At 55.7% G+C, this 15,554-nt stretch overlaps 6 protein-coding genes across 6 annotated transcripts; 4 read left to right on the forward strand and 2 right to left on the reverse strand.

Moving 5' to 3' along the window:
* Positions 1–230: 230 nt before the first annotated feature.
* On the forward strand, positions 231–1,810 carry CMQ_8263 (ankyrin repeat domain containing protein; the record flags this gene model as incomplete). The annotated part of the gene is made up of 3 exons (XM_014315804.1): positions 231–812; positions 991–1,397; positions 1,534–1,810. 3 exons carry the CDS (start codon positions 231–233, stop codon positions 1,808–1,810), a joined length of 1,266 nt encoding a protein of 421 aa, XP_014171279.1.
* A 59-nt stretch (positions 1,811–1,869) lies between these two features.
* Positions 1,870–3,084, forward strand: CMQ_8192 (multiple ankyrin repeats single kh domain protein; the record flags this gene model as incomplete). The annotated part of the gene is made up of 1 exon (XM_014315733.1): positions 1,870–3,084. The coding sequence occupies one exon, from the start codon at positions 1,870–1,872 to the stop codon at positions 3,082–3,084; it is 1,215 nt and encodes a 404-aa protein (XP_014171208.1).
* A 1,040-nt stretch (positions 3,085–4,124) lies between these two features.
* Positions 4,125–6,155, forward strand: CMQ_8130 (sir2 family histone deacetylase; the record flags this gene model as incomplete). The annotated part of the gene is made up of 2 exons (XM_014315671.1): positions 4,125–4,539; positions 4,612–6,155. 2 exons carry the CDS (start codon positions 4,125–4,127, stop codon positions 6,153–6,155), a joined length of 1,959 nt encoding a protein of 652 aa, XP_014171146.1.
* Positions 6,156–6,963: 808 nt separating this feature from the next.
* On the forward strand, positions 6,964–11,469 carry CMQ_8159 (RNA polymerase 2 mediator complex subunit; the record flags this gene model as incomplete). Its single annotated transcript, XM_014315700.1, has 12 exons — positions 6,964–7,160; positions 7,220–7,585; positions 7,708–7,901; positions 7,957–8,393; positions 8,459–8,678; positions 8,743–8,862; positions 8,922–9,035; positions 9,088–9,369; positions 9,428–10,387; positions 10,524–10,555; positions 10,693–10,735; positions 10,799–11,469. The coding sequence occupies 12 exons, from the start codon at positions 6,964–6,966 to the stop codon at positions 11,467–11,469; spliced, it is 3,636 nt and encodes a 1,211-aa protein (XP_014171175.1).
* A 149-nt stretch (positions 11,470–11,618) lies between these two features.
* On the reverse strand, positions 11,619–13,463 carry CMQ_8283 (DNA repair protein; the record flags this gene model as incomplete). The annotated part of the gene is made up of 1 exon (XM_014315824.1): positions 11,619–13,463. The coding sequence occupies one exon, from the start codon at positions 13,461–13,463 to the stop codon at positions 11,619–11,621; it is 1,845 nt and encodes a 614-aa protein (XP_014171299.1).
* Positions 13,464–13,883: 420 nt separating this feature from the next.
* CMQ_8196 (histone h4 arginine methyltransferase) lies at positions 13,884–15,387 on the reverse strand (the record flags this gene model as incomplete). The annotated part of the gene is made up of 5 exons (XM_014315737.1): positions 13,884–14,362; positions 14,421–14,752; positions 14,820–14,949; positions 15,201–15,214; positions 15,308–15,387. 5 exons carry the CDS (start codon positions 15,385–15,387, stop codon positions 13,884–13,886), a joined length of 1,035 nt encoding a protein of 344 aa, XP_014171212.1.
* Between the last annotated feature and the right edge of the window lie 167 nt (positions 15,388–15,554).

The raw sequence follows: 15,554 nt of genomic DNA on the forward strand, positions 1-15,554 counted from the left end.
CACTCCCTTTTAGGCTTATCTTACGCCCTAGTTTAGCTCAAGCTTGCAAAGCATCTTGGCAGAGTTCGTAATAGGGTTGTAAGATACGTCGTGTCTAAAACATGTACGGGGTTCCCTATATTACTCCGTACACTTCGCACTTGTACACCTCATGAATCCCGTACTTTTGGACTTGTTAACCCCGCGCCAAAGAGTTCCACGGTGCAGCAGAGCTGGGTTTCGAGAGCCTGATGCAATACGTCCAAAATCTGTCGCTATTTACATCCGACCAAGATGTATTGGACAAGAACCAGGCGCTATTCGTCAAGGCGATTCGGGGCGGGAATCTATTCTTCCTGCAGAGGCGCCTGATAACGTCAGATGACCCGGCTTCCAAGCTGCCGCCCGACTCAGTCGCCATGGCCGTGCTGCACGGACATGCCGATGTCGTTGGCTATCTCCTGGACATAGGCATGTCTGTCGAGAAGGAGGGCCCCTTTGGACCGCCACTACGAACGGCCAGCCTGACGAATCAGTTAGCCATTGCTGAGCTGTTGGTTAACCGCGGTGCGAGTGTCAATGCAGGCGGACGTCTGGGCGATGCCTTGTACGTGGCTGCCATGAAAGGGCACACGTCGATCGCGCGGCTACTCCTTGACCATGGCGCCAGTGCCAGACAGGAAGGGGCCTTCTATGGCAACGCCCTACAAGCCGCGGCCTACTTTGGTCATAAGCAAATTGTGGAACTTTTGCTCGCCTCTGAGGTGATAAGCCACTCACGAAACCTCGTCCAAGGTGCATTTTACGTTGCTGCCGAGGGTGGCCATGAGAATGTGCTCCAGTGCCTAATTGAGAAGGGCTACGATTCTCACTACAGAAGCCTCCTGATTTGAACCCAGTCTCCACCATGCTCGCAAGTGCGCGAGTAGTATGCGATCATTTGATGAACAACCCGGCTGGAATGATCTACTCCTTGATTATCCACGCCTTGATCAACATTCTCTTGACCAGTCTGGCCGGAACGACAGCGACAAAAGTTGGCCGGAGCACGAAGTCGATTTTGCGACTATTTTCGCGGCAGCTTCCACGACCCGACTGACCAAGCTTCTCGAAGCAGACACGGCTGCTGCCACACCGTGGTACATGGACAGGAGGAGGGTCTCAAGTCCTTTAATAGCAGGCGCCCGTGCTGGACACACGGCCGTGGTCCAATTCTATCTTATGCAGAAGAAGGTGTTCAACTACGACTTTTTCCAGGCCGCAAACATTACCGCAAGAAACAATCACCTGAACGTCGTCCGGGTTTTGCTTAAGCATGCAGTGGCCAAACGCCTGATCAAAGATATTTTCGAGATTGTGTTTGAAGTGGCAGAAACGACAGGGATTACCAAAACCACCGATTTTGCACTATACATCATGTCTTCCCAGGGCTTTTCCGATGAGACTTTGTGTTGGCAGTACTCCGCCGACCCCCCCCCCCCCCCCCCCCCCCCTCCCCATAGATGAAGCCCGAGTTGTCTCGACCTTTATCGATAGCTGTAAGTCCGGCGACAGGCGGACCATTCGCCGCATCTTGGCCTCTAAACATGCCATGCAACTCGACCGTGGCACACTTAGCCGTGGGCTTCAACTCGCAGCCACCCATGACGCATTGACAATCAAGCACGCACAGCTCGACTCTCGCAGCATTGCGGCGAAGCGGAGCACTTCTGACAATGATTTCGTGTCCACGGCTGCCACTGGCCACGTGCAAAATTTGAAACGCCTTGTCGAAAACCAGCCGGAAATTTGCACCAACCCTGCCATCGCAGCCGAGGTCCTGCTTTTTTGAGACAGTTTGAAGCCGCTAGACGGATGAACGCATTTGATAATATAAACGGTACGAACGAAATGGACTATGCGAGACTGGAGACGATCGCCATACTACGGCTCGATTACGGAGCAAACCCGAACGACTGCGGCGGCAGAGACCGGTATCCCATCGAGGTAGTAGTCAGATACTGCCCCATTGCTATTCTGGAACGCTTGTTGGTGGCTGGCGCCAGCGTTAATTTCCCCTCAGGGGACAACCACTCCGCGTTGGAGGCAGCCGTCCTGCGGGAGATAGATGCCAAGCCCGTCGTTTCCCGGCTCTTAGATGCTGGTGCTGTATTGCCACAGGACGCTATAGGAAGGAAGCGACTTCTCGGTGGTGTGCTCGGGCTTTTTGTAAGCAACCCATCTCAAATGCCATTCTTTGACAAGATTGAAGTGCCCGACGGCCGCTTCCTGTTCAACACATCCTTGGACTACGTCTTCGAAAATGGTCCGGGGGTTGTTCTGATGCTGTTGCTTTTTAAATTCCCACAAGAAGAGGCTCACGATCTTCGGTACGGCCTTGTGCTCCAGATGGCCGCCTTAGCTGGGCAGCTAGATCCGATTCGTCTCTTACTGTCCCACGGAGTCGGTATCAATGCCACCGGGTACTACGATGGCACAGCACTGAAAGCAGCTGCGCGCTTAGGCCACAACAAAATCGTTCATCAGTTGCTTGTGGCGGGAGCAAATGACAACATTGGCCAGGGTCGATGGCACACAGCCTTGGAGGCAGCCGTGGCGAGTAACAATGACACCATCGTGGAGCTGCTCCTCAAGTACGGAGCTGATTCGTACATCGAGGCCAATCGCCGCTACAAGGATAGAGATGTCCTTCAATTAGCCGTCAAGTCTAACAATGACCGGACTGTACAAAGACTGCTTGCAGCCGGTGCAGCAGCAGCGCTTTCCCGCGAGAAGTTCGATTCTACTGCAGTGCTGCTGAATTTGAGCATCAAGCGTCGAAACATCTTGATGGTAGGCGCATTGCTCCGAACGAATGTACCAGTCAATGAACCCCCCATAAATGATAATTTTTATTTGAGCCGGGATTGGAGTAGGCTGCCTATTTATGTGGCTGCCGAATATGGCCACGCTGATATTGTACACCTGTTATTGGAGCGCGGCGCCAATCCAGATGGCAGTCTCAACTGTTCTAGGGACTGCGATACCCCTTTTGAACTTGCCCTCAAAAATGGTCATCTTGATGCTACGCTAGCCCTCGTGGTGGCTGGTGCCCGGGTGCTGTGATGTGCCTACCCGAGACTCATGTTCACTAATAGCGTACTGTCTGTCGCTATGGAAGACAAGATTTTTGCATGATAAAGTTGTTGCACGGCACTTCCAGCGCTCAGTGTAAGCGAAATCTCTGATCGACGAGGTATGTTCGGGTGAGTTCGGGCCCAATTCTTCCGCCCCTTTCGGACTACGAAACGGGATTTCTGGTGACTTTGGAAGTGTTACCGCTTCACTAGCAGGAGTCGTGTTAATAATCGAAGATTGCTGATAGTAGCTTACACATTAGCTGAAGCTTGTACTAAAGCAGCTCCAAAGTGAAGAAACCGCAGGCAAGATATTTCCAACCTAGCTAAATCTTTCTGCTGACATACACTAATGTTGCGTTTTCCAGACTTTTGAACGTGTCCCTTTATCTAAGGAGCCCCGATGGCTTTTTCAAAGTGTTTTTATAGACTATTCAATATAATTATGCAAAACAATCATCAATAATTTATGTATTCTCTTGCTTCACTTTATGTGCCGCATCCGCATCGGAATTGTATACCTAAGGTAGTGCAACAAAGTGGATGTTGGCTTTGACCCGCGAGTTTGGAAGAAGGAAGGCTGCTGACGTAAATTGGACGAAGTGTGGGTCAGGGCGGCTAGCGCCTTCTGCTGTGCCAATTTCCGCCCGTCGCCCTGATGTTTTGCAGCCGCCATGCCAGATTTGTGTTTGTTTGTTGTCCTATGGCCAGACGGAGTATTGGCCCCGCCGGCCGCTGTTGCCGCAACCGCTCTGCAACAGAGCAAATCTCAATTGCACCTTGAACTTGGAGCAAAAACAACTACCGCTGCAGAGCCACCACACCGCAACGCAGCTGAGCTCGACAGCCAAGTCATGACATAACCAAGCCTGGCCCGGTTTTTCTCCCTCCTTTCGCTCCTTTGTTTTCGGGATTCCACACGTTTTCGGCCCGACAATTCGGTCCCCTTACTCTCGTTTTTCTCACCTTCAACTCTCGTCCTTCTTTCTATTCGCTCTCTCGCATGCTCTCTTTGGCCTGTTGCTCTCGATGGACGACCTCCTTCTATCCGCGGCGTCCCCCTACGAGCCCTCGTCAACTCTGCCGTCGTCTCCGTTGACTGACCTCTCTCGCACCCCGTCGCCGCCTTCGTCGCCCGTACGGTCTTCCCCCGATCCTCCAACGCGGTATCCTTCACCCAGCATGACCTCTCAGTCCGGCTGCACAACACCACGGAAGACACATCACTACGACGCGCCTAGGGACCCCCACAGACGTGGTGATAGCCCCCCCCCGGCCAAGAGAAGACGTGTACAGACACCCCGGCCGCGAATGACACGCCATGTCGATCTAGCAAACCCTACGCCAGAATCTGAAGAGGAATTGAGCCATCTTATCCAGGCTCTTCAGAAGAAGAAGAAGATTGTTGTCATTGCCGGAGCTGGAATCTCCGTTTCTGCCGGAAGTGCGTCTCTCTGACTCTCCCGCCTGGGCTGGGCAGCTCACCTTTTCCTGTGCTAACACAATTTTGCTCTAGTTCCTGACTTTCGGTCATCTACTGGCCTTTTCACAACTCTGCGAGAACAACATGGCATCCGAGCCTCTGGAAAACACCTGTTTGACGCTTCCGTTTACAAGCATGACGCTTCTACCTCTTCCTTCCACGCCATGGTTCGCGAACTCGCCCATCTGACCCAAAAGGCCCGTCCGACATCTTTCCACCACATGCTGGCCTCTATTGCTACTGAGGGCCGATTGATGCGTCTGTACTCACAAAATATCGACGGCATCGACACGGCTTTGAAGCCTCTGAGCACCACAGTCCCACTGAATTCGAAAGGTCCTTGGCCAGTCACCATCCAGCTGCACGGCGGTTTAGAGAAGATGGTGTGCTCCAAGTGTGGCAATCTCGAGTCGTTTGATGGCTCTCGTTTCGACGGTCCTGAACCGCCGGAGTGCGACGAGTGTGCCGAAATAGACAAGCTGCGCACGTCGTTCGCCGGGAAACGCAGCCACGGCATTGGTCGCCTCCGACCACGTATCGTTTTATACAACGAGTACAACCCAGACGAGGAGGCCATCGGCAACGTGTCCAGGGCCGATCTGCGTCGTGGTCCCGATGCGGTGATTGTTGTCGGTACCAGCCTCAAAATCCCCGGTGTACGGCGCCTTGTCAAAGAGCTGTGTCAAGTCACCCGAAGTCGCCGTGACGGAATGACGGCTTGGATCAATGTCGACAACGAGCCTCAGGGTGCCGAGTTCAAGGAATGCTGGGACACTATTGTGCGTGGCAGTTGCGACGACATTGCCCGTCTCGCGAACCTGCGGCCGTGGGACCAGCCCGACGATATTGGCAGTCCCAGCAAATGGCTGCTTGCTGGCTATGAAACCCATGCTGACAGCAAGCTGGAGGTTGTTCTAGAGTCATCACCACTTAAGAAGTCCCAGAACATTCTCGGCAACCAAATAGTGAACGGCATCAAAGTGGAAGAAAGCGCGGCAGAAGAGAAGGCAAAGAAGGCACACACTTCGTCACCTATTGAGTCCATCCCGACTCCGATCCCGAGCCCGAAGCCAGCAAGAAAACGGCTTCCAGAGCAACGGAAAGCCAGCTCGGCACAACAAAGCCAGCTACCGTTTCAACAGATCAGGAAGTCAGACAATGGGTTGATGGCAACAAAGGGGGTCGAGTCGAAAGAGGATACGAAACCCGCTGTGGAGTCTTTGGCAAAAAGGAAAGGAGGGCTCAGCTCTTCGGCCAAGCCGCCGAAGAAACAACGGCAACCAAAGGGCAAGAAAGACGCCAAACCCTCCAAAATCAACATCGCGACAAACTTCCGGAAGACGAAGAACACCTCGGACAGCACCCTGCTTTTTAAAACACGGAAACCTCTTCCTATTGGCAAGCCAAAGCAACAAGATGACGACATCAACCATGTGAAGTGGGATGGCCTTGGCTGTGTGGTGGCGCCGGACGCCCCAACGGTTTCCCGGCCGACATCGCCAACTGAACTACAAACGGCAGGGCTGACAATCTCGCCGAAATCCAAACCTCATGGCATGGCGCAGTTCATTGATTGAGCGATCGCGCCACTGTGGCTGCGCACTGATGCCCCCAATCTTCATATATATTGTTTTGTTGCTGGGGCGTGTGTATATCCTTCGAAGAAATCTCTTGTCGGGCCCCGACCAACGGAGTTGTCGTAATATGTTTTGTACGGCGTGATTATGGATGGTAAGATGCATGTTTACATACCAAGGTGGCAGCATAATATCTTGCTCATCCAAGACGAGAAAGGGAGTTGAAGGGAGTGGCACTTGGCTGTGAAGATACCAAAGCGCCTGTATGGCGCGTTTACACTATAGATCTACTGAATTACAGGGTATATCATCGCCTGTGAAACCCGACTTGCAAGAGAGCCATTGAGTTTGATTGTGTCAGGGGTACCTAAAGGCCCCGCATCTAAGCCTGTCTCTCAGGCAACACAGGGCGAAAAGTAGGTGGGTCTGGAACCCCACATCGGGAGGATATTGTCGTCTGTGGCGTATGCTTCAGCCACAGAAGTAGTTTCAGAATCTCACCTCTCACTTCGCGCCTCTCGTCTTGTAGCTGATGACAGCTAGTTACGGTGGTGCATAACGGACTCACAACGTAGATGAGACTGCAGCCCCGGTTTATCGATATGTGCTTACGTCTGTAGTAAGACCCACGAATCTGAGCGGAGATACCTCTACAGAGCGGTCTCTGGAGCAGCTCCAGTTCAGTCTCTAGGGCGCGGTTTCTTAACGACTTCTATAGCTGAACCTCATAAGTGGCTGTTGCTGCATCCACAGGCTGTCTCGGTTTCATCAAAGCGCACAACGATCTCGCTAATCGGAATACGTTGAAATGGCGACTGACTCCATTCCGCTGATGCTGGACGGCGCCATGGGAGGCATGGCGGCCTCGATGCCGGTGGATCTCGAGGTCGAAGACGTCGAGCTGTTTGGAGACCCGGTTGTCGACCTCTCCATGCCGACACATGCTCCACCGACGAAGCAGCTGCGGAAGAGGGTCGACGAGATGCGCATAAACGGGTGCTGCCAGTAAGTCCTCGTCCGTAGCCCAGCCGCGCTTCCATGTCCAGCTTGTTGACTATTTCTAGGAAGATTGCGTGGTCGCGGCAAGGCACGATTGCCTCGATTGCCCCTGACGGCCAGGCAATCGAGCTGAGGTACCTGCGGACAAATCCTCTGGACGGCTCCTGGGGCCTGAGCGAGCCCACGCCGTGCTCGCAGTTCGGGACGAGTCCTCAGTTTTCTGGCGGCCCTGTCGTCCACCTGGCCTGGGCTGCTACCGGCAGTCCCGAGCTTGCCGTGATCGATGCTGCCGGCCGTGTCAGCATCCTCACGTTTTCTATGACCTTGAACCGGCCGTACTCGCTGCGGCAGTGGGACGACGATCCGATCGACGACCTGCACGCCATCGTCGGCACCTACTGGCTGCCGCTCATCCCGCAGAAACAAAGCAGGTAGGATTGAGTGATGTTTGGGTCGGGTTTCGGTTCTTGGAAACGCCGCAACTGACGATGCTCTAGTATAATGTCACGCACGGTCCGGCGATACGGGATGAGAATGGCTACCGCTATGACAGCACGTTTGTCCCAGCCTTTGGACCTTATCATCCCAACCCGGCTAAGAGCGCGCTGTTGTGCGTGACAACCAGCTGCGTGCTGAAGCTGTTCTTCTCGCAGAACAATAACAAGGTTCAAGACACCAGCCTCGAGCTCGAGAGCGCCACCTCCTCAGACGATCTGGCCACGCATGCCTCTATATGCTCCGAAAAGGGTGCGCGACAGCTGTTCCAATGCTTGCCATGCGATTCTGTGCTGACCGTTCGCAGGAGGCATGTTGCTGATCGCTCTGGTGACCGCATCCAGACAACTCAAGGTTGTGCGGGCGGCTATTCACTGGGCGTCATCACATCAGGACAAGCAGGTCCCGCCTCAGAGCATTCCTCTCAACCCCACCATGCAACATAGGTCTGCGGCCGTTACGACTTGGCTTCAGCATGGGGCAGGCGAGTCCCAGGTAGACATCTCCTCCGACCAGATATCTCACTTGGAGATATTGCCATCTGCCTTGGTTTCGTCGAACTCCTTTGCTCCACCACTCGTGCTCACTGTGCGTTCGTATCTGCCGTCGATGACTTCGCCGTTCCATGAGCAGGTCCAGAGTATTATCGACCGGTGGGAGTTGGTGGTGGACTCGCCAGCACAGGCCCTTCATGTTGCTTTTGAGCAGGTGGGAACCAAAGCACCGCCGTCTGGAACTACGCAGGTAAGGCATAATGACCCCAGCGGGCGCTTCCGACGGGGACCTGTGAATCTGACTTTTTTTTGCAGCCCATCACACGACTACGGAAACTGGAGCCGATCGTTCTGGACAAGGTTATCATTTCCATTCACATGATGCAGCTGGGAAAAGTGATCTGCATTGCCTTTAGTGACGGCACGGTCCAGTACCGAGACCGGTTGACGATGGAAGAAATCTACAACGAGACGAACCTGTCCAGAATCATGACATTGAGCCAGGCGAACTTCCAGTTCGCGAACCCCACTCCATGTACGTCAAGCCGCTGTGGGTGTATCTCGATGCGGTCGATCGTGCTAACACGTGGGGTGAACAGGTGTGGCGGTTGCCTTTTCTCCAACCAACTGCTCCTTTTCCCAGGTGTGCGAGGATGGCAAGGTGAAGTGGAACAGCCTGAAGCACGTCGGGCCAGATCTTGGCCCCGGCCATAAGGATGGTAGGTTTGGAAGTTATAGGCAGTCCGGACGACACAGAGTAAGCTAACGCAATGGACAGCCGAGTACGCGGCGGTTGTTGCAGGTCTGACGATAGCCGTGTCGACGGCGTCGCTCAACCAAATGTCTTACGACGATGTGCTGGCTACGGCGCGCCAGTTTGTCGACAAGCCAAGTACGTCTACACGGCATGTGGCTGGTGTTGTGGGTGCTAACGCGGAATGCAGGATTTGCTTATGACTGGATGGTGGATGTTGTGCGGATGCTCAAGATCAACGTGGATTATTCAGAAGAGTCGCACCATGACCAGCTGATGAGAAACCACTCGTTGCAGCTGTGCCTCAGCATACTAAACCATATGGGGTTCCGAGGAGAATACCAGCCCAGGACGTTCTGTGGCAAGTTTGCGATGCTGTCGCTGAACGTGCGGAATATTGTGATTTTGATCACGATTGCGAGTAACACTCCAAGCACATTCAAGGAGAAGCTCAACCCCCTCGACGAGCCTGGTGAGTGTGAATGGGAGAAGAGGAGAGGAAAATAAAGGGAGGCTAACAGTGGATGCAGAGGTTGTGGACGCGCTGGCTGGCTGTGCGAAATGGGCGCTGGATCTGCTGGCCTACATTGCCGATTGCATCTTCAATCTCCTAGACGACGCCAAGTTCATGCAGATGCTCTCAACTTCGAGCTTCCAGGAGATGACGGCATACCTGCAGGAAAAGAATGAGGTGGCGCTACATCTGCTGCTCTGCTCGTCGACGCGGGGGTTCCTGTCGGCGGCCTGTCGACGACTCGTGCACCTGGACGCGGTATCGACCAAGGCGACACAGTATTACGAGCTGCAGAGCCAAATGGCAGCGAGCGGAAACGGGACAGAGCATGCAACCAGGCCGGTGCTCGTGCCACTGAGCCTGGCCTACCAGAAGATGCAGCAGTACACATCGTCCAGCCTGGTCAAGGTGACCGAGTTTGACAAGTTGCTGATGGGCCTGGGCGAGGACATCCGGCAGACGTATCAGTCGCGAACGATGGGACAGGCCCAGGCCCAGGCCCAGGCCCAGGGACAGGGACAGGGACAAGGACAGGGACAGGGACAGGTGCAGGTGCAGCAGGACGCGAACATGAAGCGGCTGCAGGCACACTGCGAGCTGGCGCTGCTGCTGGCGAACAATCCGCCGCAGTCATTCCAGCCGATGCTGAAAAAGTTCTTTAGCGAGAACGTGCGGGCGTTCCGGGCGATGACAGATCCAGCGAAGCTGTACTTTGCCAACTACAGCATCCTCGAGGTTGAAGACGACGTGCGGGCACTGCAGGCGAAGCGGGCGCGGCACTGCTACATTGACGTGTTCAAGCGCGTCGAGCTGGCCGGTCCGCCACGGCTCGACGGCGGCGGGACAAGCGAGCTGATGCCGCCAATGGGCATGCATGGCCCAACGGGTCTGTGGCGGCGATGTGCGCGGTGCACGGCCGTGATGGAGGACCTCTCGGGACACAAGCCCGGATACACGTTTGTGCTGTCGCAGCAGCGTAAGTGCAGCTGCGGCGGTAGCTGGGGACTGCTTCCACGGGGGAGTTTGGTGGGTTGAGAGGAGAAAAAGTAGGGAGACAGAAGTTGAGGGTGAACTTGCCAAAGCTGAGAAGAGTGTTTCGTGTATATGCATAGATGCGTGGGAGAATTTGACAATCCGTATTAATGTATGGACTCCGCAAGCTTACGTACTCGAAGTGGGGATTACCTAATCCGGGCCGCCCGCCGCTCAGCGCGTGATAATCGCAAAGCCCCGCTTCACCGAACTGTCCATCCGCCATCCGGTACTCCCTTTCCTGTACAGAGAAGCGGCACGATGTTCACGGGATTAGTAGAAGAGATTGGAGGTGAGTGCAGAGGGGGGGGCGACGGGAAGAGTGAGCGAGTCTGACAGAACGTCCCCGGAACAGAGGTCAGCGTGTTGAACCGGCAAGACGAGACGGGGGGCACGTCGCTGACGATTGCGCTGCCGGCGGGATCGGAGCTGCTGTCGGATGCGCACCTGGGCGACAGCATTGCGATCAACGGCTGCTGCCTGACGGTGACGGAGCTGGTGGCAGGCCGGACGGCCTTTGTGGTGGGCGTGGCGCCGGAGACGTTGCGGGTGACCAATCTGGGCGATCTGGCTGTTGGAGGCCGCGTGAATCTCGAGCGGGCTGTCCGAGCGGACACGCGCATGGGCGGCCACTTTGTGCAGGGCCATGTCGACACGGTGGCCCAGATCACGCGCGTGGCGCCCGACGGCAACGCCCAGACGATGCGATTTTCGCTGCGCGATCGCGCCGCCCTGCAGCACATCGTCTACAAGGGCTTCATCGCCATCGACGGCACCTCGCTCACCGTCACTGCCGTCGACGATGCCGCCGGCTGGCTCGAGGTTATGCTCATCACATACACGCAGTCGCGCGTTGCGCTGGCGGCCAAGCGCGAGGGCGACTCTGTCAACATCGAGGTCGACGTCCTCTCCAAGTACGCCCAGAAGAATATTTCGGTCTACATCGACAGCCTCGTCGGCGGCTCGGGCATTGAATCCCTGGTACAGCGCAAGATTGAGAGCGCCCTGGACGCGGCGAAGACGTAGGACGGGGTGGAGGGAGAACGAAGAAACAGCAGCAGACAATGTACAAAAATGCCGAAACTGCGTTGAACCGAGATAAACAATTTCTGAAAGCAAGTACCATATTGAACCAACCATTCCATGCTGACTAATATGCATCCCATGCCAGTCCTTTATCCCAATGCTCCCACGTCCGCCCATGCTTCAGCCAGCTTCTCCGAGATGGCCTTTGTCACCCGTCTCTTGTTCCCTGCAAGTCCGCCGAGCCGGTCCGACACCATAGCCCGCTTTCGACCGGCTGCAACAACATCGTTGCCATCGCCAGCCAGCTGCTCGTACGCCTGCACGAACGCCCGTGGTGTGCGCCACCGCTTCTGCACCTCGAGCGCCCGCTCGGCCGTCACGCCGCGCGTACACATGAGCATCTTGAGGTAGACGTCGCGCAGCGTCAGCGACTCGGACTTGGACGTTAGCGACGCAAATGCCGGATATGTGACGCAGTACTCGACGTCACGTGATATGGATGCTGTCTGCGCCTGCTCTTCGTTTCGCAGCTGTCGCAGCAGTGGCAGGTAGTTCCGCGCCGTGAGCGAGCTGGTTGGAATCACGCGCAGTGACCGGCCGGAATAGCGGCGCTGCAGCACACGCGTCAGGCGGGCCAGATAGGCGATGGTGTCGTCGACGGAGCGCGTGCGCTTGACGAAGCAGCCGTGAACGAGCTGAGTGGCAGCCACGGCCGAGCGCATGGCCTCTTCGTGACGGTGCAGCCCGTCCGCGTCCAGGCCACCGTCCTCAACCACATAGACGACGTTGCGCAGGCCGCAGCGACGCTGCCGGAACTTTTGCTCGTGGAACCGACCGTCGCGAATGCTGCTGACCAGATCGTCCTGTCGCTTGCGCTCGATGAGCCAGTCCAACACCACCTCATCGCCTTCGGCCCCGCTGCGGCTGAGCTGCTGTGCGTCGTGGCACTTGGCCACCCAGAGCGCGTCCCCCAGCGAGAGCGCCCGCACCGATGGCCGCGTTCCCAGCTTCGCCAGCTCATCCTCCATGTACGTGCGCTGTCCACTGACGCGCTCACGCGTGTCCAACACCAGCTGTACCGTGAATGACCCGGCCGGCAGCTCGATCGGTTCCATGGTCGGCAGCCCGTCCAGGCCGCTGCCGTTGCTGCTGCCGTTGCCACTGCCATCATCATCGCCGTCTGGCACCAGCTCGCTGATCGGCCGCGGCCGTCCTCTACCGTCTGTCGTCTGCTGGCCGTCAACGTCGATCGGTCCCACGTCCTGTCCCCTTCCTCTCGCTGCTCCTCCGTCTCCTGCCTCCCCTCCAATCACCTGCCGGAATCGCTGGGCGATCTCCCAGCCCTCTTCTGTCAGCGCGTACCGCCGCGATGGCCGCCCGCGCTCCATCACCAGGTCGTTGTTCAGCAGAGTTTTGATCGAGTCCCACGCCGTGTAGAACTTGCCCGGTGGCTTCACCGTGAAAGAAGTGTCGCAGTGCGGTTGTGCCAGCTCAATCACCTCCTGCTTCCCCATCCACTGTCGTCCGTCCGCCTCGGGCGACGACAGCGCCATAATGATGGCATAGCCGCCCTGTCGCAGTACAGGCACGTACGACTTTCGTTTTCTCGTCCCTGTTCCTGTGTTTGTTGCCGCTCTCGCTGTTTGACGTCCTTCAGCTGCTGCTGCTGCTGCTGCTGCTCCGTCTTCGCCTGTCTCTGCCCTGCTGACTCCGCTTCTCGACACTCGAGCTGCTGACCGTTTCTTCGGCATCGGCAATCCGTTTTCCGTGCAGTGCAATGCCAGCTTTTCTGTCAGCCGGCTGCACATCTTAGGCCCGAATCCTCGCAGTGCCATGAGCTCATTCGGGTGCTGAAACCGCAGTGGGCAGACCCTCAACGATTCGTGCGCAGTTCTGTATGCGAGCACACCTTTTGTGTTTCTCTCCTTGGCCAGGTCCCACCACTCCTTCACCCAGCCGAGGAAGAGAGGGTTGGCACCCTCGTCTGCAACCATCACCACTTTCTCCCGCCCAGAATGGCGAAAAGTAAACAAACACAGCAAGCCCCTGGCAACAGGCTATGCAGTCCTGTTTGACTACCAGTGTACCTCCAAAACGGATACCACCAAAGAAAGAACAAGCCAAAATGCCGATGCTGTGGCGCAGATGTTACCGGGTGTCTTGCAATGCTGTATTCTTGCGTCCTGGTCCATGCCTGGTCTCCTTGCAAGACACAACGGCATTTACTATATTAGGACGTCACGTGCACTTTTACGAAAACTACACTAGTCTGGCTTTTTTAAAAATGAATAAACACAGAATATGCATCTATAGAGTCCATTCCTTTACACTAAAAACACCTCGATCCAAAACCCGAGAGATAAAACAAAGTATAACACGTTCTACAAGATCCCACTGCCTGGCCAAGCAATGTACTAGCACATCTTGTATGAGCACTCGCCCTGTGCCGCCCGTGTCACGTCCGTCGTCTCCAGCTTGTACTCGATCTTGATGTCCAGGTCGCGACGGTTCTTGTCGTTCGGCCGGTTGCTCAGCGAGCACTGCACCTCCTCGCCCTGCTGCACCGCCAGCGTGTCCTTCAGGTAAAACACCGTCTGCTTCCAGTGCGTGTACTTGGTGTGCGGACCCGTCGAGAACCGCACCGGCTTGTGGCAGGCCGAAAACTCAATGTCGAACCACGCCACCAGCGCGTGGATAAAGTCGTCCCGCTTGCAGTGCAGACCAAACGGCACGCTAAACGCCAGGTCCTCCGTCTTGCACTTGTACAGGTCCAGCGTCAGCACCGGCGTCGGGTCCGTCACCACCGCCTTGAGCTCCACCGTGTCGACCAGCGGCTCCGACAGAGCCGTCTCCTTGAGCGGCTTGTAGTCAAACCCGTACACGTTGTCCCAGACTATAGCATGTTAGCCACACATTACGATACCAACACCAGACACGCCGGCCACACTTACAGCCAATCTTCTCGTCCTTGTACTCGCCGTCCTCGATGCCAGCCACAAAGATCGTCGCCTTGTCCGGGAAGATGAGACCGTCCGGGTTCAGGTACCGGTCGCGGGCGTATAGCACCGTGTCCAGCATGCTCTCGTACAGAAGGAAGTAGCCCATCCACTCCGAGATGATAATGTCAACCTTGTCGAACGGCAGCTTGACCTCCTCCATCTTGCCCTGGATCAGCGTAATCTTGTCCGACATGCCGTTGACCTTGACAATCTCCCGTGCCTTGAAGATGATCGTAGACATGTCCACGCCAATAACGTGCTTTGCGCCAGCCTTGACAGCGAACCTGGAGAACATGCGAGTCAGCAAGGCTCGTTCGCCAATGTGTTGGCTCCGTCGGCCGTCAAACTCACATCGACAGGATGGCCGTGCCGCAACCGACATCAAGAACGACCTTGTCCTTGAACAGATGCTTGTTCTGGACAATAGCGTTCATGTACGACCTTGTCCGAACCTCGTCCTTCAACATCTCCTCGTGAATGCCTACACGCGAAGAAGGTCAGTAAATCGTGCTATTTCCATGACAGCCTCGTCTTATTTCTTGCGCCGCTTGGCGGGGTAAGTCCCCTCGACTTGGATCGCCGCCTGGCCACAAGTAGCATCATCCTTGGTTTGAATTGGCAGGGTGATTTCCTCTGGCCACTCTCAGTAGTCCCTTCGAGCCTGCCTCTTCACTTCTGATCGACTCTTTTCGGGCGCACTTGGGTATCAACGAATGCGGAAGGACGACATACCATGGTGGTTGTAGCTGTACAGGCAGTATTAGCAGATTGAAGAAGATAATAAGAGGTCCATGGATATCCAAAAGCACTCCGGAACAAGCCAGCGCGCCCCCTCTTACCTGTTAAAGTAATGCTGCTCAGAGTGCTCCATCGTCTTGAACTGCTCCTCCGCCTTGACGACGTCCATTGGTTCCGCCATAATTATGATTTGTAAATGCGGTCGCTTCGTCTAAAATTAAAAGCAATCGTTGGCACCGTAGTATGAAGCGTATATGCGAGAGAGAGAGATTCGATCTGGGTTGAACGAGGCGTGCTGTCCCGAACTGCGGCCAAGTCTAGATATCTGCTGAGTTGGGGCGACCAGCG

Source organism: Grosmannia clavigera (assembly GCF_000143105.1).
Source record: "Grosmannia clavigera kw1407 unplaced genomic scaffold GCSC_161, whole genome shotgun sequence".
NCBI lineage: Eukaryota > Fungi > Ascomycota > Sordariomycetes > Ophiostomatales > Ophiostomataceae > Leptographium > Leptographium clavigerum.